This window comes from Dermacentor variabilis, chromosome 5 (assembly GCF_050947875.1).
Source record: "Dermacentor variabilis isolate Ectoservices chromosome 5, ASM5094787v1, whole genome shotgun sequence".
In the NCBI taxonomy this organism is placed as follows: domain Eukaryota; kingdom Metazoa; phylum Arthropoda; class Arachnida; order Ixodida; family Ixodidae; genus Dermacentor; species Dermacentor variabilis.
Window position 1 is genome coordinate 118,320,883 of NC_134572.1, and position 27,191 is coordinate 118,348,073.

At 42.9% G+C, this 27,191-nt stretch overlaps 2 protein-coding genes across 2 annotated transcripts in view; one reads left to right on the plus strand and one right to left on the minus strand.

The window, feature by feature from the left end:
- The window catches only part of Nrx-IV (neurexin-4), a 75,566-nt gene extending 63,404 nt beyond the window's left edge, over nt 1-12,162 (minus strand). The window contains exons 1-5 of the mRNA XM_075693434.1: nt 11,985-12,162; nt 10,336-10,425; nt 9,063-9,259; nt 5,911-6,052; nt 1,236-1,439 (exon numbers count right to left, since the gene is read on the minus strand). Coding sequence (XP_075549549.1) covers nt 1,236-1,439; nt 5,911-6,052; nt 9,063-9,259; nt 10,336-10,425; nt 11,985-12,048 — 697 coding nt within the window. The 5' untranslated portion in view covers nt 12,049-12,162. The remainder of the gene's footprint in view (nt 1-1,235; nt 1,440-5,910; nt 6,053-9,062; nt 9,260-10,335; nt 10,426-11,984) is intronic.
- An 85-nt stretch (nt 12,163-12,247) lies between these two features.
- Nucleotides 12,248-25,493, plus strand: LOC142583112 (thiamine pyrophosphokinase 1). The gene is made up of 7 exons (XM_075693439.1): nt 12,248-12,600; nt 12,782-12,862; nt 13,164-13,306; nt 15,623-15,724; nt 17,751-17,900; nt 19,264-19,375; nt 24,261-25,493. Exons 1-7 carry the CDS (start codon nt 12,438-12,440, stop codon nt 24,392-24,394), a joined length of 885 nt encoding a protein of 294 aa, XP_075549554.1. The 5' UTR covers nt 12,248-12,437; the 3' UTR covers nt 24,395-25,493.
- The last annotated feature ends 1,698 nt before the right edge of the window (nt 25,494-27,191 follow it).

A 27,191-nucleotide genomic window follows, 5' to 3' on the forward strand; every position in this document is an offset into this window, starting at 1 on the left:
GTCACCATAATTAAATTACTTTTTTCAGTAATCACTAACGAGACAAGCGATAGCACGCAACACAGCTTTAAGCACTGGAGTTTGGTGGGAACTACAGCAGAATGCCAAGGTGTTCGTGCCATGCAGCAGCTATGTGGATGTGCGTGTTCTGACGGGCAAACCTGGGGGCCCAGTATTTGTATCCTCATCTTAACGTTGGCTGGTGAATTGAACTGGCACTGCTACGGCTTGACAACGATGGCCCAATTGGATGCCCATTGGCAGAAAATCGTTTACAGACGACTTTGTCATTTTTTCTTTGGCCCTATGAGAACACCTTCTCCGAGCCCCAACGACAATGAAGCACTGTGCCTCATAAAGAGCCAGGTTATGAGCATCGCGGCGTTCAATAACCACAATATTGTACACCAGGTGTTCGAAAAGAATGTGTGAAGGGCTGCAGAGCATGCATTGAAAGGGACAGGCCAGCTCATTATATATTTATTTAGTGCAGTATTAACAAAGGTTGGGAGGAAAGTAACATAAAAGTGATCGATTACATTTTACTAACTGTTCACTTACTTTCGTGAGGCAGTAAATGATCACTGCAATCAATTACATTATTGAATGAAGTATTTGTAATTGATTACTTTTGTTCTGTAATACGTGCACATATGAAATAGTCACACAACAATTATAGACAAAACCTGCAAATACCTGGGTGCGATATAAGCAGGCTCCGCAGTAGGGAGTGTGTTGCGAGGACCTGCCACTTGCTTCAAGCCAGATATTGACTACAACCTTCCTAAAGTTTCTAACGAGAGCTATGACTTCCCATCGTTTTGTTGTCGTGAGACACTGATGAAGTTAATGGCTGTTTTTTTATGAGATTACCAAATCTTTACATAACTGTACCATTAAAGAAACACCACAGTAGGAAGAATCAAACAGCATTGGGAGGTCCAGGTGTATGAGAAGTACATTTCGTAATGCCCTGAGGTCAGCATCAGTGCTCTTGATGACACTATAACTTCAAGCAACCGCTATTTTACTCAGCCAAAACATTTCTCAGTTTTCCAAGGAAGGCATAGATCTACTAGGAATGACACAGATTAAGCCAAAATGTTTGCATAGCCGGGATCCTTCCCACTGTTTAAGTGAAGAACAGAAGCTTTCTTAAGTATCATGCGGACTTTTCATGGCTGTGGTGCGTTCAACAGAGGTTACGACTTCCAAGGGATCACGAGACCACCCACCAAGGTCGACCGTGAAGAGCAGCTGGTTGTGCACGAGTTGAAGAGTGAAGAGATCGCGCTGCGATCCATAACTGTAGAGAAGGAGACCATCCGCATGGTTGGTTCGAAAGCGCAGGCGCAGAACGTCCTCTGTTGAAGTCACTGGTCGCCGGCTCAGATCCATCACCACGTAACTTTGGCCATCCAGCTGCAGTGCCTCTGCCTCTGTACAGTGCCAACCAAAAAAGTGGTGACATCATTAGTGTGTCACTTGTCATCACTTCTCGAGTTCACTCTACTGCAGGAGAGAGGGATCTCTCAGCATTTTACAAACACATATCAATTATAAGTTGCACTGCCATGTACATTTAATTACAGTTAATTTTCAATTTTTCCAAAAGACGTGTGAGTGCTGGTTAGAAGCTGCAAGATAATCAACATGGCAGCGGTGGTGGCTTCAGTTAGTGTCGCCTCAGACCTACTGGCACGGCAACAAATTCTAAAAACGCAGTCAGCAAAGGGTTTCAGCTTCTAAAATTTTAGATGTCCTTATACATTGGCTTTATAAGGTACATGGTGGTGCCACAGAGGCATCTGAAGTATCAGGCATGTCCAAAAAATCAGTTGTTGACTGCAAATCCAACAGCATCACGCTTGCATAGATAACAAGAGGGTATCTGTCTCTCCTCGAAACAATCGCACAGCAAAAAAAATAAAGATTGAGGAAAGTTTAGTTCCCTGTGAGGAATTGAACCTAGGTCTACAGCATGGTAAGTAACCAACCTCGGCGCCATGCTTACAGCTGACAAGGGACGCTTAATATGTGACATTACAACACTTGCATAGATAAGATGAAGAATGTACATCTCTGGCCTCGAAACAATTGCCGCATAAAAAGGAATTGAGAAAATTGAGTCCTCTGTAAGGAATCGAACCCGGCTCTGCAGCATGTTAAGTAACTATCCTTGGTGCCATGCTAACAGTTGATAAGGGACGCAGAATATGTGAGACAGTAGGACGCTTGCATAGTTAAGAAGAGGGCATCTGTGTGGCTTCGAAAAGATTACCACATAAAAAGAAATTAAGAAAAAGTTAGCCTCCAGCGAGGAATTAAACCTGGGCCTACAGCATGATGAGTTAGTAACTATTCTCGACACCATGCTAACTTTTCTTATGCACAAGCGTAGATGCCCCGTCAGTGAAATCGGCGAAATTATGCCTGTCACCGCGATGGAAGCAAGCGGCGGAGGAGGAAAGCACCTGGAGGTGGAGAAGAGAATTGCTGCATTTGAATCTTTTCTGTTTGTGCTTCGATGCTGCGGTGCTCGCTGTGCATGTTCGCGGCATCCCTTCTTTACATGTGTAGCAATTTGCGCTTTTCCTGTGGCACATCAGGCATCGCATTGTCGAGATCAATGTAGCGTCAGCGACCATGTTCGCGCCCTTTTCATTTGTGCTTTGGCGCCTCATTGCTCACTGTGCATGTTCACGGTGTCCATACACTTGCACGTAATTCGCATTCGAGAAGTGAAATGTCACCGTAACTTTTTTCGTTAGTTCATGGAAAACAATACTGAAAATATATTACAAAGAGGATATTGCTACACATTCAAGACTTGGGTAAACACATTGCACCCAACACTAACAGTTGACAAGGGGCGTGGAATTGTATGCATCACACTTCAGCACGCGCCATCCCATGATAGCTGTCTTGGGCACAAATGAATAATGGTGTAATGGAGGCTGCAGATTGTCTGTGTATGTGCATGGCATGCAAATGATCTCGAGTAACTTAGACAATCATTGTAGATGGGTACTGTTGTCATTTTCTCAAACCTTTTTCTTTCATCCCACAGCCACTAACAACAAGTCTTATCCCATACTGCTTGAGCAAAGACACAATAAAAAAATTTTGACATCAAGTTGTCAAATTGAATACAACTCACATAACAAGAACTACAGTAGACTCCGCTTAAATGGAACTCTAAGGGACAGAAAGCTGTGTTCTGTTTACCCAATGCTTTATTTAAGCGAAGTATGAGAAATCCCTAAGAATCGTGTGATCACGAAAAGCGTCTGAGTGTTTTGATTTTATTTAGGGGAAAGAACAGACTTTACTACATGTTGCTCTAAACATTGCAGCTTCTTTTGAACAAGGATGTGTACATGCACGAATAAGAAAATAATTATGCGCAGTCCTTGGGTTCAAAGCAACGCTACTGACTTTCAACTGCATGATTTTGTCGTAAGGCTCTAGACAGTGGCGCACAGTGGAACAGTAAAAGCAATACCTTCAATAGAATCGTAGTGTTCGCCATACCCTTCACTAAATATTACCAGGTGTCCTTAGCGATCACCTAAGAGACGCGAAGGCAAAAGCCCTGTAAAGCCTACTGTCATTCACCTTAATCCTCCTTAATCCACCCTAATACTCCTTAATCCACCATACACCTCCTCAATCCACCATAATCATCCTTAATCCACCTTAACTGACTTTAATCCAATCACTGATCAATCATGAATTGACTTTGCTAATTACTAATCACCTCTTATACATGGCTGGACATGCTTTGGCTCACTTCTGGCCGTTCTTGGGTCATGTGATATTTTCTGTACCTCACAATGCAACCTTGAAACATAGATCTAAGGTTTTCGCCTTAAAGGGCCCCTCAAGCACCCAGACGTCGAAATTTAGTTGTGGTGTTGCAGCTGTGCACAAGTCTGCAACGACCATGTAGCAGCGAGAATTTTTCGAAACGGTGCCATAATAGCGGAGTTACACGTGTTCGATGATCGAAACATGGCACTCACTTGGTTCGCTCTTTCCTTCACTACTCTCCGTTCGTCGGCTGGTCTCCTCCTCTCCGAGTGCTCCTCCAAATGTCATGTGGCAAACATCATCGCCAACGCACTTTTCTAAACACTGTACACTCCTCGGCTACCCGCTGCTGTGCCGTGCTCTTACAAAGCATGCCGCTATGGACCCTGCGTTGCGCGCACGTCTAGAAAGGCTCGCCAATGTAATGGATTCGTACAGTATCACGTCGTGCCGAGGTACCTCCACTGGAGATGAACAGCTGCCATCGCTGTCTTCCCCAGGTCGTGGCGACTGCAGGGATGTCACAGAAGTAGTTGCTAAAGGCAACAATGACTACAGGCAGCCAGTGTCGTGTGGTTTTGTTTTTCCAGTTGGCGCTTTTGCAGCCAAGCACCACACGGAGATGCCTTCTAGCCATCGCAAAACACTATCGGATTCTGTTCATGCAGCTAATCAGACTGCTAAGCCCGGCTGTGTTGGAACACGAGCGATTTGGCTCCTGCGTTGTGGGCCGTAGTTACCGATTTGAAAGTGCGTACAAGCGAGCAACACGACGGGGAAAAGCAGGAAGCTTGCTAGCAGCCTAACCAGAAGTCGCAGGTTCTTGTTCAATCAATCGACATAGTCTACTCCTGGTGACATCCCCAGACGAACCCTGGTGACATCACGATGAGCGCTGGACACACCAGAAAGGCCCGAAGAGGAGCATGGGAATTTTTTTTTTATTTTGTGGAGCACCCGCAGTGCATAGCGCTGCCAAATTTGGCATCGTTGATTGTGACAGCATTCTGAACTGAATACTGTCACTGATGCCCATGTTTACTTGAAATGTTAAAAAAATATCAGAGGTGGTTTAGGGGCACTTTAATAATATTTTCAACTATCTCCTTAGATCAGATAACAAGGGCATTACCTGAGGTCTCTTATTCCTGGTGATGCAAACGAAGCAGTAGTGGTAGCCTGACTGCAACGCCGTTGCAAGTTCGATATTTTTTATTTGCACGAACTTTCCTGCAACTGCTTGATGGATTCAATTTTCTACCATTATTTATAGCATCACCATACGACATTCTTGTTGGAATTTTCCTGTTCCATACGCCGGCGAGGGACAGACAGACAGACAAAGAACTTTACTATTGGTCCTGAGGAACAGCGTTAGGGCGAGGGAGGTGGTGATTTTCATTAAAGTTCCATTTAAACAGAGTTCACAAAAAGTTTGGTCCCATTTAACTGAAGTTTGCTAACATTCTGGTTATGGTCGACCAACCAATGTTGATGCCATTGTTTCGTTTATTTGGCATTTTCGTTTCAGCAAGTTTTGTTCATCCAGAGTCCACTGTATTTTGTACACACCTCTACACAACCAAAGGGCTGATACACAAGCACTGCCTCGCTTGTATGCGTACGTGCGCTTTCTTGTCTTCCATTGGTTATAACTGCCCTATCATCAATTCCAACCACCTCGCCCAGATATTCATTTAGCTGAATTCTCTCTGCCTGTAGAAAATGAGAGCCAATGCATGCCCACCCGCAGGCCAAACTGCCGGATGTTTTGCAGACCTTAGCCCTCTGTTCTCACAGTGCACAAACAGAGGCGATGTATTCTTGAGCAATCACTTTCGGAGATACGATCACTTTCGCAAGATTTCACGTGACTCGACACACCAGCCTACATGGCCAACAAGGTTGACCATGTTCCTTGCACTGTGCCAAGCTTGCTATCCATAGCAGAGCACCAGGCGACTGCTGACTGTATACTTCGATGCATCCAATGCTCACTCCCACGAAATCTTGTGAAGCTGATCATGTCCTCAAAAGTGACGATTCAAGAATACCATCCCAGGCCATTAATGTGAACTTAGAAGAGGGCATGCTCACCATACTCGCAACCATAAAGCTCCACCCTGAGTGAAATTCGGTCTCTCCACCGGGTCGGGTTGATGCGGATGTATTGCGCAATGATTGGATAATCAAAAACGTTGCGCACCTCCGAGTCACCATCGCTGTTTCCTCTGAAGAGCTGCCATACAAAATTAGAGAAATCACTGTTAATGTTTGCTCAAGATTATTTAAAGATCCATGGCAACTGTTTATTTTAAATGTCCAGTGCTTTATGGACCCTTTCTGGAAAGTTCAGTAAGTTGAAGCATGCAAACTTTACAGCTGCCAGCCACTCCACTACAAAGCACTGGAACAAGGAAGTGATACCTTGCAATAGGTATGAACGCTGAGTCATGTACCTATAGTTAAAGCACATAAGAAAGTACACAAAGGGCACAAGTACAAACCTAGATGCAGAAAAAGGGTTGTTCTTAGTGTATGTAGAAAGTAATTTAAAGGTAAGTAAAATTTAATCATTAGAAAAGTATAGACTGTGGTGAGCTGCAGTTTTCACAGAAATGCACAGAAAAACATGAGAATTTCTTTTAAAAAGAAATCTTATGGCCAAACTCATTACATTTGTCACTGAGAGGTGGCACTTTTGCGACCCAACTGACAGGATGTATATTCTGACAGTTGGCATCATGCTCATATGAAAGCTAGTCCCATACGAGCATCTGCTTTTTTTTTTCTGCCTCATGTTCACCTCAGGTAAACTTGTACCATGATAGAATGCTTTTCAAAATGTTCAATCACATTCAACAGCTATTATCTGGCACCAAACATTTATGCTACAGCAGAATGCATCACCAAAAGTTACATAATTTGCAGGCATATATGTTATTCAATCTTCCCATGCTGCGATGAGTTCCATGTACACGTCCCATCTCTAAGTACAGTCAACTTCCATTAATTCGACTCCGGTTAATTCGATCCAGACCGAAGGCCCAGGCAGGCAGGCGCCCATATATTTCCACGAACACAAACTTTTGTTATTTCGTCCCTAAAATTGCACTTTGCCGGCTAATTTGAACTTGACCAGTCAGCCCACACATGTCTGACCCCTGTGGTGACCCCAATAGCGACCCCTTTAGTGGCAACATCTGTCTCAGCAGAGCTTAAAGGTCAGTGAATGCATTGAACACACATCATCTCCCGTTGAAAAGCCTATTTTTAGCCTGCCCCAAGAGGATTTTCAGGTAATAAACATAGCTCTTAATGCCTAATTAAAGTATTTACCAGATTCTAATGCAAGCCTATTTTTTCTATAGAAAATTGGGCAGGAAATATCCTGCACAATGCAATCGGACACAAAACTAAAACAGCCTTCACAGTGTTTGTATGCTTTGCCCCATACGTGCATTGCGGCGAAGCTGACTTTATGAAGCGGGCCGCCAATGCGCAATACGCTGCCCATTGCCCATTTTTCTTGCTATAAACTTGGGTGTGCATTACATTCTATTTTTTTAGGTGCTTTAATGTCATTTCTACGTTAGTTTTCTACTTCGGACGCATAGTAAGTGGGCGTGCGTTTGATTCTGGGGGCATGTTAGAATAGGGTAAATATACTGCCAAATCAATCAGCTGCGTGTGTGCATGTGTGTATGTCTGTGTTTGCATATTGTTTAATTTGACCCGCCAGATAATTCGATCGATTTCCTCAGTCCCATCAAGGTCGAATTATGAATTCGAATGTAGTACTATTGCGTTCAATATAAGCTGCAATGTGTGAGTCGGAACAACGGTCTCGAGAAAAAATAGAGAGGGTTTTACCATTCCAGTAGTGTGCATACCTCATGCTTTCCATGGTCGGCTTTCTTTGCAGAGCAATGATACACTGGCCTGACGAATAGCTATCACTCCATCACGCAAATAAAAAAAAGACAACAGTTACGAAGCTAGGGCAGCGGTGTGCCATGATGAAGCATGCTGCGCTGAGGGATAAGGACATCTGTGCTGTTTGGCATACCAGTGCATTCTCGCTCCACAAAGAAAGCAGATGACGGAAAGAGTATATGCAGTGCTAGAATGTAAAACACTCTCGGTTTTCTTTTTTTTTCCAAGGGCATCACTGCGTCTACGGCAGATGCATTGCAGCTCATACTGAACACGATAGCACATGGCATATGCATAAGGAGTTCGTTAACTCAGAAATGTGTCGATTTAGGCTAATCAGTCGAGGAAATAGTATGAAAAGGTAGAACAAAACAATGCACACTTTTTTGTCCTGTGTCTTACACTGAAATACTACGAGATCAAGACCGTTACTTCTTGAAGAAGCTTTTCACACCAAGTTTTCACATGTTTATGGCACTGCGTTAACTAAGCAAAATAATGTGTATAGGTACCAGTTAAGCAATCTGACAGAGCACAAAAGGCTTGAAAAGACCAAAGCGACATTGGTGACGCTCAACCCACAATCAATCTCTATAAAGTCATTCACAGTTAACCGTCTCAGAACTGTGATTTCGGCAACAAGACACACACAAAAAGACAGACTGCTAGAATAATCTGGCTGTTACTGTAGCGAAAAATTTGTGGAGCCTGTGAACTAAACTTTCAGCAGCTGTAATCCTCACAAGCAGCAAATGGTTGCAGACACAGCAGCTGCAGCAATGAGATTTAGGCGATTAAAGTTACGCATGTACTTCGTGGTGTGACAGAAAGCTGGTGCGTCATGACAACGTGTGGAGTGAAAGAAAAGGGCCAGTGGTGTGAAGGGCTTTTTGTTGCTGGCAGCCAGAGTTGGAGCTGAATGTGCCATTAAAACACTTGTTCGCTGAAAAAATTTTGCAACGGCAGCGGGTTGCTTACATGACCTTCAACTTATGGCAATCATTGTGCATTCATGGCCATTGCACAAGCGTTCTCCAATTATTCCACCCCTGCCTTTACTTCCCCTCCTCCTGTGTTGCCAGAGGTTCAAAGCAATACACTTCACCCCCTTCCTACAACTAGGCATTACTGCATTCTTTGTGCCGCAGTGCTAGGTACCCTTCAGGGGTCAAGCACATACTCGAACTTGGCTCAAATCTAAACCTAGTCTTGCTGAGGTCTGTGCTTCTTTCAGTAGAGCAGAAAAGTCACAAATTAATGTTTGCAGTAGATAAAAGATAGTCAGGGCCAAGAAGGAAATGCCAGGAGCTTACCTTTGGATTGCCTTCCCTGTCCTTGTACTCAGTAAAGTCCCCTCCATGGTCACCATAGTAAATCTTGAACTCCTGAACAAACTCGGGACTGTACTGCTTACCCATGGTGACAATGGATGTAATGGTCTTCTTGGACTTGAGCGAGATCAGTAAGTACTGATCAAAATCCGAATTCTTTGCCGTCCATGCAGAGCCACCTGTGAAGCGACGGCATGATGTCACGCGATGCAGGACAGTATCAAAAATCACCACCTGGTTGTGTCTTAACGAGACATACCTCTCCCAACAAGCTAAAATCTTTGCAAGCCTTTGAAAAGGAAAGAGTACTGTAACAATCTTATTCCAATTGTACAATTCCTTTTTTTCACGACGACGCTGGCACAAACGGTGCTCCACCTACATTACCACAAGGATCAACTGACTCGGAGTGGTGGGCGGTAAGAATTCAATAGAATTGGGCAAAAACAATTGTTACGTTTAACAAGGTCAGGAGCTCCTGAGTGGTAATATAGATGGGATTTAATGAAGCCCAGAGTTCAAAATTAGTATCATATTTCGACAAACACAAAAATCAGCACACACTTGTTAATTTCCACACTGTTTAACATCTATCCCATAAATATTAAATAAAGAAAGATTAAATCAGAACTGCAGCTTCAATATCCCCCTCCCCCTTTTTTTCAATGACAGAAACACCACTATCTAGTAATCACAAGGTACAATGGTGGTTTAGGTTTGTTTCCCAAGTTTTTCTGCTGTGTGGAGTCAGAAATGGTGGCTGGTCTGGCATTTATCATAGGTTCAAAAAGGGCAAGAGAGATTTGCCTTCACATGTATTCATTATTGCTTCCTCAGCTACAGTGCATAAACGTTTGTGCTCCGGACATGGTGTAGCAGCTGCCCTTGCCTGTCACAAAGAACTGCTGCATCAGTCTTGAGATATAGTTCGGCTCTTCATGCACTAGGTTCAACAGTTAGAGAACCGAAAATGATAGTTGGATAATGGAAGCATCTATTGTGTGTTAGCAAATTTTGTGTTTCAATTTATAATCGATGACAGCGTCTCCAGTATTTTAAAGAAGGAAGTGCAATCAACACTGTTGCACAATGACATGCACAACATACATTGAACATGGCATGTCAACTCCACAGCTAATGTTGCTAAGCGTATGCATATGAGGGGCACCGGTTGACAACTGGCATAAACGTTTGAAGTGTGCTAAATTTAGCAGTTCTGTATATGTACAGTAGTGTCGGTACAAAAAACACTTACTGTTGAGAAGTGCTTTATCTGCACCTCTGTCTATAGATAACTCAGAGGACGCTGATAACTTCGCATTTCCAAGAAGAGCATCGTCGCATCCTGCAAGCGAGGAAAAAGATAAGCGCGTTACAGAGATAGAATACCCACGTGATGCCTATTTACATAATCTTGGTGCATAAAAGAGTTACTCCTTGAGGGAACCCACCGCTCTGGTTGGCTATTCTGCCGTGCAGGTAAGGGGTGTCTTTTCAAGCTGTTTAGCGCAAGTCGACGCTGCTGTAACAGGCAGGTGCTATGAACTCTGGGAGTTTCTTTAGATGAGTGGGAAATATACGAAACGAAATTCCACAGTTCGAAGTAGGACAGAACAGTTTGCGAACTAAGTTAGTGTTCATTACACGTAGCAGGTTGCATTGCTTTTCACAATAGCCAAATGCTTTCATCTTCGGTGTAAAATATAACTACCGATACTACAAATGATCACACTGCACCTGCAGCCGATGACGAAGAATTTGCGAGAGAAGAGAAGAGATAATTTAATTGAAAGAAGGCAGAGAGGTCGGCCTAAGCTAAGGTGCTCTAGCCTGCTACTCTGCACAGGGGGAGGGGGAGCAGGGACATAAAGATGTGATGAGGGATGATGATGACATAGCAAGAGGGATGCGCAGAGGTGAAAGCAAGTTCAGCACTCTTATGATAAACATTCACAAATGTCGTCCATGAAGCCACAATCAGGTTTCGCATCAAGTCTGTAGTTACCAATTTGAGTGTACTTAGATATAGAGGCGCTAGGACGAAGCTGGCGTGGGCCTCCCCTGCGTGAAGAGCACAAGTGCCAAATAAAATCTTTATAGCCTATAAAGAGCTGCGATAAGCGGCTCTAGCACGGCGAGCACTTGTAAGGCACTTTTAGCGGCCGGAGTCTCGAGACCACCGAGAATCACGCGCATTGATTCTACTAGGTGCTTCAGCATTTTTTGTACACTCTCCTTCTCATTGTGTTCACGCTAGGTAGTTCTCCTGAAATGGTTTTGTGATGCTTCTGTCGCGAGTATTGGTCACTTTGGCGAACAGATTGAGCAACCCCTTTACGTGAAGATTGGTCTCTTGCCATTTTTCGAAGAATACGAACCTCCTGTTTCATCCTCAGGCATTCCTTCGAAGTCGCTTCGTGAGAGCCAGTACAGTTGGGACAGTACAGGTGGTCGTCTTTGCGAAATAACTACAGTACGGGACAGTGCGCTTACATCTGGCATCGTGAACATAACGTAAGTAGATAAATAGCCCGATCGTGACTGCGCAGGTTCGTGCCGTTGGACGTTTCACATAAGCGTGAAAACTGGTACAGCGCCGGCAGTAGTTTATATCGGTGAACTCAAGAATGCTACGCCCTTCCGTTGAGGTGACGCACCGCACTTCGCGCAGGTACCGTACATTTAAAATTGACGCATGAAATTGTCAAACCAGCTAGCCAAAACAGGTGGATGCCTCACGATCGATTGTATGTGTTCAGTCATCCTACATTTCACTCAACTAAATTTTGAAGGTGTACTTTTACAACGCTCTCACGAGCAGACAGGTGGGTCAGCTAGTCAAAACAGGTGTTAGCCCTAAAAGGTAGTAGCGTCAAGGAGCGGAAAATGCGAAAAAACGTTTACCTGAGCATGCTCCGATCACTTGGAAAACGAGCAACACGAGATGGGAATGACGAAAGCGAGCCATTGTCACTTGTTCGGAATCTTACTACGAATAGAACATTTTTAGTACGGAATGTAAACACGGACTTTTGAACTCTCACGAGCTCACGCCCAACTTTTCGCTGGACGTGCTGGTTGAATGAAACACATGAATGGAATGTCAGGTGCTGCCACCCGTCTACCACGTGCACAAGATGGCTGCGCCTAGCCAGTGCAATGGTGTCAACGTTACTCACGACGTTACTAGATTAGCTAGTGACGTTGGTGTTTGTGAAATGGTTTGTGATGGCGGGGCTAAAGGAAGCAACGAGATGGGCGAGCCAGTTGCGATGTGTCCTCTGACATCTCTCATCTTAGTGCGATGATTGAGCCTTTTCGCGCTGTGAATGTCCTGCGTTGCCGCGGGGGCACGCAATGTCAACCCCGGGAATCTCGTACGTTACTTACGTGTCTTTGACGTTACAGTGGTTCCGCAGTTCATTTTATTGCGACCTTCGCCCGATCGTGAGAGCTATGGCATCGCACACCGTTTCACGGAAGGAATGGGACCCTGAAGCTGTTCTGTTCAGGAAAAGAGGCGAGTTAATTTTCACAATCTTTTTTTCTTAGACCATTCAGTTATGTGCGGAACACTTTGGGGGGAAAAAAAAGTTGGGTATACCGCACTAATCTGCCGCTTTGAATGTGTCGCTTTTGCAAAAGTTCCGAACTGTTTTCTCAAACTGCACTTTCATTAATCTTATCCCCATGTCCTTTAGGTGCCAAGAATGCTCTTGTTATCCTGAACCAGCCCCTAAGTGTACAGAATACTGCGTTCTTAAAGAAAGTCTGGAGTAAAGGTAAGGATTTGTATTTTCGTGTGTCACTCTCTGCACGACACTACATCACATAGCTCTTGCTAGTTGATTGACGCTTGCCAGCTACAAATACCTGTCTTTGAAGTAAAACACGATGAATAAGTTTTGACAGTTTGAGATTGAATGCACTGGAGCGGGTCACGGTAGGTTCTGTTTAACGTGCAGGTTGTGTTCACCTCGGGCTACGTTAAATAGTGTAAATCAGTGAGCGTGGCAGGCTGTTTCATAAGTCCAAGAGAAAAAACAAAAGAATAAAGATGTGCCAAACTATATCTTTTTTCAGCATCAGTGAAAATTTGTGTTGATGGAGGAGCCGACCGCTTCCGCACTGCAATGGCCACTTGCACTGAAGAGCTGACTCCAGACTATGTCACTGGAGACTTTGACTCTGTAACAAAGGAGACACTCGAGTACTACAAATCAAAAGTAAGTGCACCAGCTGTTGTCTCTGACTTCCTTCATCTTTTTTTTTCATTCACCAGGTTGTAGCAGCACATATTCTTTACACATGAGGGGGGTGCGAACTAGGGAACCAAATTGTGCACAACTCAGCATATCTACATCTACATCTACATCTATCTCTACATCAAACTCGCACTCGTGACTTCAAGACTTGTGAAAATAACAGCACTGTTATCCTCTACATCAAACTCGCAATGTATATGACATGGGAATAACAAAAGCAAGTCATGCAGTAGTTAATGCACAGGGCTTGTTTCGTGTAAGTCTGCCAGTGCTTTCGTTTTCAGTTGCAAAAGCCTTTTTGTGTGTTTATGTTTATATATATTAGCATCGAAATTACTGGGGCCGCCATATCGGAGTACTAGCATGTCAAGAGGCTGCATATACAAGAAACGAGACAGCATCACTGGCACATCTTGCATCGAGTGTCATACCGATAACAGATAACCTGGTGATGAACCATTACCGTCAGAAAGCAAGACAATGTACACATAATAATATAGTGCACGATGGGTAGGGAGGGGGGGTATTCTACAAGAGCACCTAGTGGACTGACCATTTCGACCGCTGTTGATTGGCTAGGGCTGCTCATCTCCTCCTCGCTCATACAGCTACATCCAATCAGCAGCGGCGGAAATGGACAGTTCACTAGGTGGACTCTTACAGAATACCCCTCCTGATGTCATCACGGCCGCCATGTTTGAGTGAGAAGCTGCATCCAGACGTCACATGAAAAGTATCTATTCTATTTATTTGTGAATACTACATGTCCCTTGTGTATCCATACAGAATTGGGTTAGACAATTAGTACAATAATACTAGCACAACTTCCATATCACCTAAGCTTTATAAGTGGTTGAAGATTCGCCCTTTTGATTAGACTGGTTGTGCCAAAGTGCCGAGTATACAGAACGGACTGCAAGTTTCTGAATTCTTTAACTCTTGTCAAATAAGAACTTCTGAGGTCGGTCCCGTATTATGTCTGCGCTTTCTAGGATTGGTCTCACAAGTGTTTTATATGCATTTAATTCGACTGGTGCTGCGATTGGGGGGAGGGGGAAGGGTTATTATGTAATGATATAATTTCGACTGGGTGAGCTGGGTCCTTACCGCAGGAATCGGGAAACGACGACGAAGCCGGGCATAGTGATGATGAAAAAAAAAGTAGAAAAGATTGTATTTACTTCATTCATTAACAATAGTTGGTCCGCTAATCGCATTCAGTCACAACGGCGACGAGGCTAGAGCGTAATGGTGGCGTTCCAAGAAAGTTGACGTCGCTGTCGCAACTGGCTGGCAAAACTTGCACGTCAGCTGGGCCGTTCTTAACAACCGTTGTTGTGAGTTGCGTAAAACTGATTTTGCACCTCCCTCCTCTTTTTCTTCTTATGCTTCCTTTTCTTTTCACACGGTTTAGCAAAGAAAATTTTGTGTTAGAATATATTCGACAAAACTTTCAACTTTAAAACTTATTGTGCGCAAACAAACAGGGACGAAGAATAGAAAAAACACAAGGACGAGCGCTTTCTAACAACTGGTTTTATTTTTGAAGAACCACCTGCTTATATACCCACAGATCTGCGCGATCTAGTCAAACAGAGCACGCCTATAGTGCATATAATACACACAGATCTGCGCGATCAAGTCAAGAGAGCACATCTACAGTACATATACCACTTGTGATAAAAAACACAAAGACGTGGACCAAAGCCACCCGCTCAACATAAGAACAGCAAGGTGCATGAAACATCCACTTACGATAAAAATGCGTTAAAGATGTGATGATAGAAGTGAATTTTCTTTATCCAACAATGAAACCGATGGATGGCTGATGCATTTTTCTTTTTCTTTTTCAATCCAGTGTGCTTCCACAATTTTCCTCGCCGTTTGATTCCTATTCCTATACAAAATGTTGGTGCTACTAAGACAGGGGGAGCAATTATGTTCTTGGCAATGCATTGCCAAATGCATGCTAGAGCGACCTTTCAGACTGGTTAAGTGTTCCCTTAACCTCGTGTCTTCTTCGTCCCTGTTTGTTTGCGCACAATAAGTTTTAAAGATGAATTTGTTCCAACTAGGCCGACTCGCAGTCTTGCTTCAAAACTTTCAATCCATGAAATCAGAAGAAATTAAGGGCTGGGGAAATCCTTTGTAAACTTAGCTACGAATGTTAGTTTGCACTGCACTGCAAACTTTGAGCAACCTGTACTGCTTGGTTAGGTTGCTTACAGAGTGTGCATACTAACTGTTCACGTGCCATGACCAACTACATTTTTGCAGGGTAGCAACGTGATGCACACGCCAGATCAAGACCGCACCGATTTCACCAAAGCACTGGCAATACTTGGAGAGAACACTTGTTTGAAAGTTCCACCCATCAAGGTATGTACCTTTTGTTTGTTTCACAACAGTAGGACATACTAGTGACCTGCACTCTTGCATGCTGAAACTACGTCGCAGTAAGCCAGTCAGCAAAAAGCAGTGTTCACTGTACTGCATCATGTCGATTTATTATGCTTAAAGCAATATGCTACCTACACATCTATACAGGAGGAGGTCCCAGATTGAAAGCTTGAAGGGGGGGGGGGACCTCCTTATGATCTAATAAAAAAATTTATTCAGTGCAGTATCAGTGGTCAAGCAATTACTTCAAGCAGTAATACAGCTGAAAATTGACATAAATTCATTTGTGAAGGTTAGTGGTGCCAGATGTAAATTTTGGTAACAATGGCAGCTAGCTGAAAGCTCACTAGAAACTGCCATACTATACCTTGGAGTGCATTAGTAATAGATGCAGCGCTACAGTTTTAAGCTTGGTCAGTGATGGCGCCTAAACGAAGTTTGTGCCAAAAGACTGCTCCACATGTTGAAGTGCATCGGTAGCCAATGTGCAATGCTTATTCTTCAGGCTTGCCGTCACTACAGGAGGGTGTTTCTATGGCTAATAATGCTACCACAAAAACCACCGGTGTTTACTGCAAATTTGGGATCAAACGTTTACTACGTAGAAGTACTGCTGAAAAAAAAAAAGTTTTCATTTGCCGCATAGGAATGAGAAACTCTTTTAATTTACTATTTTTCTTTCCTGCATGCCTTCACTAATGAACCTGAGGTTCCACGCAGTTAAATTTGTGAAGCTTGATGCAACTGTTATTAGGTGGTCTTACATATAATTCAATTTATGCTCAGAGATTCCTATTTGCAACACTGCTTCTGCTCTGCTACTTTTGGCTCAATTAGAAAACCTTTCCAGACAAGCAATGGAAATTGGTCAGAGATTTATTTTCTCTGCAAAAGTTGGATCCTCTCTTTAAATATCATTTCGTATTACAGTGCACAGTAATGTCCAATCAAGCGACAGTTCTCCTTTCTCAGAAATTGTCCATTGGTATGGAATTTGGCAGTAGTCTTTCCCAGCTGCTGTTCATTGGTCTTGAGCTTGGCTGCAATCTTTCTCAGTTGTACATTGGTCACGGTCTTGACAGCAATCTCTCCCACGGCATGATCGGAACAATCATTGGTTCTGGTAGGTCACTGATCGTTCTCACCTTTGTCCACCCATGCATACATAGATCAGTGTGAGAACAGCAACTCTTAACGTAAATGTGGTCACTTCGAGGTGGTGACCTCCGCAGAAGTGTGTCTTGCAAACCATTGGATGGTGAACGCCTTTCGCATGGCCAGGCACACTCTACCCCTTTGAATCCGTGTATCAAGCTGAAGGAATACACAAGTACAATGCCTGACAAGTAGCCTTGCTGTTCTGAAAGTTGAGCTGCTGACTGTCATTGCAGCAGTCCCGCCATTGCTAGCCCGTTCGTTCCCCAGTTCGTCGAGCACTGTTTGCGCCGGCCGCATTGTTTACACCTGCTCCCTTGGCGCCAGCTCGTTTCACATGTTGCGTTGGGCTTGACATACATGTTGGCAGTTCATTCAGCGAGCAGTACATGTATATTTTTTTAATTGCAAAACTACATTTTTAACAATGCTACATTGCCTTCTGTTGAGGAAAAGCTCCATTATAGTTGGTCCTGCACCATAAGCAGTGATGTATGCCAAGAAGCAGTAGCAAGGGCTCTGAAACATAATGTTAAGGACCACTACAATGGGATACTTACTCAACAATGGTTATGAAATTATACTGCCCAATAATTCTACCCATGGGCATTGATACATTGCCTATGTGTTGCTCATCCTAAAGATTTTGCTTTAATTCCCAACTGTGATGACGGTATCTTTTAATGCAGGACAGAAGCCTCAGAGATCTGTCAAATGTTTCCAAGCATCGCAGTACTTTATTGACCTTAAGTTCATCTCCAGCTACCTGTTGCAGTCTATCTTGTAGCTCATAGTTGAAGATATTGAGCTTCAGGCATTTGTATTGATTGTGTTTTGGAATCATTTACAGCTAGACTGGGTGCTGGCCATCTGTGGAAGTTTTGATCGGGTGGACCACATGATGTCTGTCTTCAACGCGCTGTATGAGAGCGACAAGTTGTTGGATGGCACGCCCGTCTGCCTTCTCTTGGAAAACTCACTCACTTGGCTGCTCGGAAAGGTATGCTTGGCCCTTTACATTCAGCTTGCCAGCTTAGTTTGTGCAGCAGTCTTAAATTTTGCAGATTTCCAATTCTGAAGAAAAAGGGGAGTAATACACACACATTGTCGAGTGCTCAACTGCATTTCAGTTTCCAAAATGTGACCTACTCGCACGCTCATCAGTGGCGAGCTGAACAGAACCTACCATCATGGCAAAATGAAATGTGAACAAGAAATGCCAAAGTAGAGCACCTTTCACAAGTAATAACTCAAAAGCATGATCTCGCAGCACTATTTACCTATTCACCATAGAGGGCATAGGCCTCACAATAAATGTACAGGCTAAGGCCATACTGATACTACACAAACTAAAAACCAGAAACTGTAGAATGCTCTCTAGTTATTCCTAACTTGTTCGCATTTCAATTCTACTTAATAGTGCTTCTGTACATCATTTTCTAGATATATAAAGCCAGTGCCTCCTATGGCAGCATTTGAGTTTTCAGAAGGTGGTAGTGCCACTGCAAAAGCAGCTGGAAGTTTCCCAATAACAGGCATTGCTGTACTAATAAGAGCAAAGCAGCTTGCATAAATTACCCAAAATAGGGAGCAAACGTCGTGGCAGCTGCCATGGAGGTATGCGAGTGCCTAATGTAATAAATTACTCAAGAGCACAGTGTCTGCTCATGCTGACTACTGTTTTATACCATTTCCTTGCAAATTAAACCTGTTTTCTTATGTTGTAATTTTTTTTTAATTATGGGCTTTTTCTAGATCTGACGTGTACACAAGTTACTTAGACTGCAAAAAATGTTTTAGCTTGCATGTAAATGTATAACTCTTTGTGGAATACGAGCTTACTGGAGACATAGGCAGCAGTAGTAGCGATGGGATATACTGCCATGTTATGGCAGACAGTTTAATCAGGATTCATAGCTCTTGGTATTATAGTGGCCAACCATATTCAACTTAGCTGCTGGTGTAAAGTGTTGGCAGTAGCATAATTGTTGGCATGCAACATTCAAAAGATATTCTTTTAGGAGAACACCCACCTAACACACAAACATGCCCAACAGGTTGTGGTTGGACAAGGTGTTGCAAGATGCCACTAACAGTGTTGATACTGCCATCCCTGGCTATAGTAACCCAGTATTCCATAAATGCAGACGTATACAGAGGAGTTAAAATATTTTGGTGTTAGATAGTCCCTTGGGCAGCTTGTCGTGCAAGGAGCAATAATGAATGATGTGGTGTGACTTGGCTGTGACCATTCAGGCAAGCTTCATGCAGTTGTGCTGATGTGCTTTAAATGCATAGCAGAATGTATGGTGTGCCACTTATGATGCATATTTAATCACCGTGATGAATTCATTGATATGCAGGGCCAGCATCGCATCCTCACACCACCACACCTGACTGGATCGTGGTGCAGTCTGATCCCGCTAGGAGCTCCTTGCACTAGTGTCACTACCACTGGGCTCAAATGGAACCTAGGCAGGTTCTACTTAATCCTCCAGTGTCGTTATATTTTACTGACCTGTGAAGCGCTGAAATTTTCACATTTGGTACAAAACTCTTCTGTCGTGCCAATTTCTATCTGCGTAAGCTTAATGTTTCAAAACCTGAACATGCAGATTGGGCAAAACCTTGAGGGAGTCTTCTCATTGCTGCATCCCATGCAAGCATGAAAAAATTGTTTTAAAAGATGAACAGGAAGTTTATGTTTGTTAATTTGTGATTTTCCAAACAATGCTATGGTGTTGTTAATGAAGCTGTTAAAGCAAAAGAAAGAAACTCCTACAGAGACTTAAGCAGAATTGTGTACTACTACAAAAGTAGCTTCTTTCCCCTAAAATTACATGAATAGCACTTCCCATCAACACCCTCTTTTGAGCAGACTTGCCATTCTGAGTGGGCATTTTAGTAGGCAATGGCACAGAGCTGCAGTTGCAATTTTATCATTCAGTGGTGGTATTTGTCAGTCAGCCAATCAGTGACCACTAAAGGTTACATCTGTGAAATCGAGCAATCAAAACGCAGTCTGCTAAACACTCGGCCATCCTGTGATGCGAGTGTCTACTTAGCGTAGGTCTGGCTGTGTGTATTTCAGCAGCTTTTGCAACAAATGATTTGTTGCAGCAAGCTCGTTGCCATTGGCATCTTGTCATGGCCACTAATGACAGTGACGACAGCCTCTGGAGCCCAAGGCGCAGTGCTTATACAGAGACCTGCATTTTTTTTTTATATACCATAGGAAAATGATCTTGCATTTACTGCTGCTTTGTTCTCGTTCAAGTTTTGCAGCAAGATTGCATTTTATGGTCCAGATCATTCACTTTATCATTTAGCACTATCACTTGCCTGGTGTGTCAGAAAAAAATTTCCAAATTTGCCTTTGTCTGTGCTCCTTGTGGTGGGTGATGTTCATAAGATGGTGACCATGTAACTTTTGACGTCTTCATTAGAGCAAAGCATGGTCTTCAAGATTGTTTTTATAGATCATTTAGGGGTTCATCCGAGAGGTGCAAACAAAGGCAAGTAAGAGGGCTGTTTATTGGACGACTCAAACCACGAAATGAGCGCTTGCTGCACATTTCAAGCAGGAACAGAGCATCAGCAAGTACAAAATCTGTTTTCTGCAATTCTGTTTTCGAAGTGCATTGTTACCCCTTGCACATGCCTGTTCAATTAAAGAATGCATGCTGGCCGTTGTTTTGTTTGGAGCGCTCGTTCAGAACAGCACTGGAAAGCCATGACGCGGTAGCTGCATGTAGGGCGCCTACCTCCAACTCTCACAGAAAAAAGCAACTAGATTGCATGCTCGAATTATTCTCAGCCAAAAGTCCATCATTGCTGCAAAAAGTTCAGTTTGTCTCGAGATTTTTATGTAGTGTTTACTAACCATACAAGAATCTAGCCAAGACGGTAAGAGTAGTGAAAGTGTTTTTCTACGGCCCATCTTCGAAGCGTTTCTTTTTTTAAAATTATTATTTGAATGTATACTGTAGGCCCTTCACGGCCCATGCAGGTGTGGTACAGAAATGTAACTACGTAGTAAAAATATATATATATTCACGGTGAAAAGTGAATACACTCAATTAGGTTCATGTTATTGCAACATACAATATCATTAGTTAAGTTGTTCCGCTGGGAAGTGGCCGACGGAAAAAGGGAGCGTTTGTGAAGTTAACATAACTTGGGGGTAGATGGATTGTTTTAGAATGATTTAGTCTGGTTGAGTGTTTAGGAGGATCATGCAGGCAATGAGAACATGTTATGTGGAAATGACCATGGTATAATTCATAAATGAATTTTTGTCGAGAAATTATTCTTCTCTACGAGAGGGATTTTAGGTTTGCCCTTGCAGTCAGACCCGAGACACTTGATTGTCTTTTGTAATCTGAATATACAAACCTGACTGCTAATTTTTGTGTGCATTCTATTTTATTGATAAGGTATTTTTGATAAAGACCGCAGATTATATAAGCATATTCTAGGCATGGCTATATTAATGTTTTGTACGTATTTAATGGCGGCCGCATTTCGATGGGGGTAAAATGTGAAAACATCCGTGTACTTAGATTTAGGTGCACGTTAAAGAACCCCAGGTGGTCGAAATTTCCGGAGTCCTCCACTACGGCGTGCCTCATAATCAGAAAGTGGTTTTGGCATGTAAAACCCCATAATTTAATTAATGTACGCATTTAACTTGAGGTGTGGTGGTGCAGTGCACAGTTTCCTATTTAAAAATGATAGTTTGCCTTCGGCTTTTTGAAACAAGGTTGAGATAAGTGGCTTCCAGTGAAGGTTAGGCACAAGTTTAATGTCTAGGTATTTTATCTGGTCGCATATGTAAAGTTAAGTGGGAGTTTCTTATTTGTGAAAGAAATGTAATGTGTTTTTGTAGTGTTCAGTTTCATGCCCCAAGTGTTGCACCGGGAGTGAATTGTTTGCAGTGAATTGTTGAGTTCTATTTGGTCGTCCAAGTTGTGTATGACTGTGTACACGACACAGTCGTCGGCAAACAGGCACATCTGAATGGAGTTCTTAACGGAAAAATGGATGTCGTTAATACAGATCAAGAACGAGAGTGGCATAAGAGCTGATCCTTGAGGTACTCCGGAGTAGACATCAAGTGGTTGTGAAAGACGATTATCAATTGTCACGCTCTGTTTACGATTGGCTAGAAAACTGTTGACCCAGGATGTTATTTTATTACTAATACCGAAAGCCGATAAGTTTTGCGAGTAAATCCTGGTGCAGGACTACGTCAAATGCCTTTGAAAAGTCTAAAATAAATTGCATCTAATTGGCCATTATTGTTAAGTATGTCGGCTATGTCATGAGTTAACTCAGCTAATTGGGCTATAGTTGACAGGCCTAATCTGAAACCGTGCTGTTGTTTATATAGAAGTTCATTAGTTTCTAGGCGAGTTATTACGGCCTTAAATATTACGTGTTCCATTATTTTGCAGCATTAGCTTCTTAGTGACATTGGGCGATAGTTATTGAATTCTGATTTCGAGCCCGATTTATGTATTGGAGTTATTGCAGCCTTGCGCCAGTCGTCTGGTAGCACTGATGTTTGTAGAGAAAGAGCGAATATTTTAAATACCTAGATACTTTGATGTCCAGCTTGCTTATCGACTTAAGAATAAGTTAGTAATCTGATTGGGAGCAGCAGATTTTTTAAGATCGTGCTTATGCAATAAAGTGTGCCCTCTTAACTTCAATGGGTATTTTGACAGCGAAAGGTGTTAAAACTGCATTGGTAGCATGTGTTGTAAAAACTGACCAAGTGTAGTGCAAGCCACATCATCTGCATGGGAAGCCAATGGGATCACTCACCCATGTGATGTCGCTCATCCCGTGGTAGTCATATGGGCACCATTGGCCAATAATGCATGCTGTGGTGTCACTTTTTCACATTTGTTTTAACCCCCTGAAGTGTTTTATTATTTTCACCAGAAGGGATCTTATGATGCTTTTTTTAAATAAATAATTAAGGCCTATTTTCAAACTTCACTCCATGGAAAACCCTGCTAACGAGTTTTCAACCAGTTTACTTCATGTTTTAAGCCTGAAAACCTCATTTTACCTCTATAAATAGTGTCTGTACAAACGGTACAGACATCATCATTCCAAATCCGCCAAAAGGCACAGAAAGCACTCTGTTCCAAAAATGTGGTCTTCGAGCACCTACTAAGTGCTGCCTTTATGCAGTAGACAAAAAAGACTGCAATAAACGTGTCCCTCTAGCTCTGACAAAATAGCTGCCATCTATGTTATAGAACCCGAAGACAATGCAGCCTTCGAGGTGATGAAAAAGTGCTGACATCTATGTAGTAAAACAAAAAAGAGTGAAGTAACCATGGATTCCAAATGCTGGCACTGCAGCCGTCTATGTAGTCGAAAAAAAATTAAGTGGATGCGCTTCGTCCAAATTGTTTTGAAAATGGGATTATTGCAATTGACGAGCTGAGCTGCTTGAATTAAGGGGTTATAAAACAGGATCTACGCGAAGCTTATAAATTTGTCTCAAATGCCAAGGAGTGGGAAAGAAAGAAAAAGACCTCCTTCGCTGTTTTATAGTAGATGACCACTGAAATATTTATTTAAGGATCTTCTTAATCTTAAAGGTAGTCCTATGGCTTATTACATGATATTGCTCAAGATTGTGTTGAGAAAGCCCAGAGAAATATGGCAGTGTAATTTACAAAGTTCATTACTGTAGTAGCCTGGAGTGGAATGGCACCTTGTTTGCCAACAGAATCGTGGGAAAGCACACAGAAGATGAAGAAAGCTTGCCACAGTGGTCACATGAAATTAGCATGGACAAGTAGTGGTTAAGAATGGTGGATGTTTTGGGGGGCCACAAGTGTGATAGTTAAGTGTGTGTGTGTGTGTGTAAGCTTCTGTGTGGGTCTTTGGAGTGCAGCTTCTTTACAGGAGAGGCCTGTTGGGAAGCTAGATTTACGCAGAGTTATCAGTGAACATGTGCAGTACATCAAGACGCTTCACGCTGAATGCAACGTCGGCTCTGAATGTTACAGGAAAAGTGGTAGAGGATAGAAAGATGTGGAAGTAGAACAGATGTATTAACCAGTATTGAGAACAGCAACTCTGGGCAACACAATCAAAGATCGCTGATATTCCCTGTCAACAGAGATAAATATGCTTCCACAATTTCCCTCAGAAGTTGAGATGTTCGCCGATATCTGATAATCTTAGGTACAGTCTGTTGTGCCATCCCCCCCCCCCTCACTGTTCAGCGTTGATACAGCTTTTGTATTGATGCCTCTAATCAAGCCAAGCAGAACATGCACACATTGTCCATTGTCTGAAAAATGCCTGTGATTCGCTGTTGTCTCTTTTACAGATCACTCAGAGATGAGCTTTGGCAAGCTGATCAGCACATCCAATGCCTTTGATGGGTCAGAAGTGGTGACTGTGGAAACCAATGGGCCTCTCATCTGGACTATGGAGCTGCAGAGCCGCTGCATCACCGACTGATATGTCACGTCACATGCTAGTTGCATTCTCCTGGATCTGATGTGCACTTTCGCACTCTTTTTTTTAACAGGTTTTAACTGTATATACAACTGTTAGGAAACTACCGGTGTTGGGAAGAATTTATATGTGTAGATAGTTATTGGCAAAAGTCATCTTTTTGTAGCTTTGTTATAGCCATGTTTCAAAATAAACATCAGACAAAGAAATTAAATTGGTGCATCAGTTCAGATTCTTGAAAAAACAGCTTTTTTTTCACAGATAGTGATGCCTTGGTGCACTCAGCTGGTGAAGTGAACTTCTTTGTGAATTCTGTGTGCCACCTGTGCAAGTACAAACAAGTGCATGACAAGAGAACAGCTGGCTTCAGCGACTCCTGCAGCTCTAACTAATTTACAACTGCGGCAGCAGTTACCTCCAGATCCCCCAACTTTGTACAAAACTCCTACAATCCCGTGCAAACTCTTTGAACTGTACACAATGATGGCAACGTGACAGCATGACAACGATTACAACAACTGCATGATGGCAATAATGGAGCAAACTATGTTTCAAGTTTACGAGTGTTGTCGCAGTAGAATGTTGCTTATGGTAGCCTTGTCTTATGATGCATGGATCAGAACATAGTGGACAGATGGAGCGAGCTTTGTTTTAAGCTCTTAACCACTGTTGCAAGAAGACTTAAATGTTATTCCCTCTTCATGGAGTGGGTTCCTGCGCCTGTTCTGCAAAGCATCTGCTAGGGCATATATGTGGCCACCAAGTCAACATAGCAGACTTGAGACTGTACGGTGTTGCAATTCAGTTTAAAAAACAAGAGCACTCAAGCGTGCTTGATGAATCAAGCCTGAAAGTCTTGCGCCAGCCTCAGTTGTGTCGCCTGTTATCATGAGTCCTCGTGGGAACACTTCCAAGTGGTTCTGTTCAGAAACTTGAAAGCTTAGCCATAGTCGCAAATCAATTGGAGTAGCTAACAGAACAGTTGCAAAGGTGCATGTTTTGAACAAAGGCTGCCAGAAAGTGTAGTGATAGCTACTTCCGTTACATGTTAAAGCTGTACGTATAGAATAAAGTGGTAAAAGGTGCTTTGTTTTTATTACGACACGAAGTTTGTTATCACAGAAGAGAGCTAAGGGGCTGCAAATGACGGGAGAAGGAAACGTGTAGAGAAGCCAGATAAGCAGTAAATTGTGGAAAACTTGGAGTGGAACTACAAACTCCTAGAGTACGTCTTTAGAAGATTGTGGAATGTCCACATGGGCATTAAACTTATTACCACAAGTTACTATGCCAATCACACAGCCACAATCAGAAGCATACCATCTCCAACTACCCTTGTCCCATGTCAGTGGACTCATGCCTGCAAATATTCTAGCCTCATCACACCTTACCCTAGGCTACTCTCGAATGTGTTTCCTTTTTCTTGTCACCCATTCTGCTATTCTGATAGGCTACAGGTCTCCTACTGCATGACCTAGCCAACTCCCTGTTGCTAAATCTGAACAAATATTTGCTACCCACATTTGTGCTCCTGACCCATGCTGGCATCTTGCCACCTCTAAGCCTGAGCAATATCCCAACACTCATCTTATATTCTCGATGCACTAAACAATGTCACACAGGTTGCTTTAGGAGTGGTTCTAACAAGTCTTTGCTGTTAAGACTATTGGTCAATTGCAGTGCAGATAAAGATGACAGAAAACACGAGACAACAGACGAGTGCACATCTGTCTCGTCTTTTCTATCGTCTTTAGACAACTGCGCTGCAATTCACCAATAAGTTGTACCAACAAGCTCAAACAGCCACATTACTGCTAAGCTATTGCTACAAGGTAAAATTCTGCAATGACAGCACGGCTCTGACGAGGTCACTTGTAAACCACAAGGGCAAGCCATTTACTGCCCACAGTACACTAGCAGTGAAATGACAAGAACGCAGCTTTCTGAAAACCGCAGAAAATATATTTCGGAACATTTGCCACTGTTGAAATATGTCCTTGTTTAAAGGGACTTGTTTAAAGTCAACGTGGACTGTTAAAATACCATTCCGTAAACCTCGCAGTGCTTCTTTCATGCCCAGAAAAGACTTAGTTGAAGAGAAAATTGCGTCTGAAGGGTCCACATACCTTTAGCACAATTCAAATTGCCTGCCCCTGACCGAGGAATTGGTGACGTTGCATCACCGCCCTTACTGCTGTCGTTGAGTGAACCGGTACCCGACAGACGGTGCTATGGTTTCTTGCGCAAAACACAAATGCACGGCCATGCAGAAACCAAGTCAATACAGTGCGTTGGAATTGCCACAGCAGTGGCTTTTGGTCATCCTGCGACAGCACACAGACGTGGAAATCTCTGCTACTTGTAGTTTGGGCGAGTGTGGCGAGCCAGTAAAACCAGCACAGCGCTATGGGATAACAAAACTACTGAAATGCAAGAACACAGGCAGCGCAGAGTCTAGCAAAAATGAAACCTTTCGACAGCCTGCATGATTGCGAAGGGTAACGTCAATGATTTTTTTCTAAACATCAAATAGAAGTAGACAAGTTGCATTTTCTTGTCTTAAAGAGCATTGCAGTGATTCTTTTATTATGAGAGGTTGAGTACTGTCGACAGAATCATAATGAGGAGTGCATATGTGATCGGGCTAGTACTTGAATGACCCCGGGCGAGTCACAAATTGTGTCCTGCATTTACCTCAATTTCTCTATTGTTAAAACATTGTGACAATACTGACGCTTTATGCGTTCTCAAGCACTAATCTATCACTTTAGCTTGACTTAATAATTTGCTTCAAGTGTCC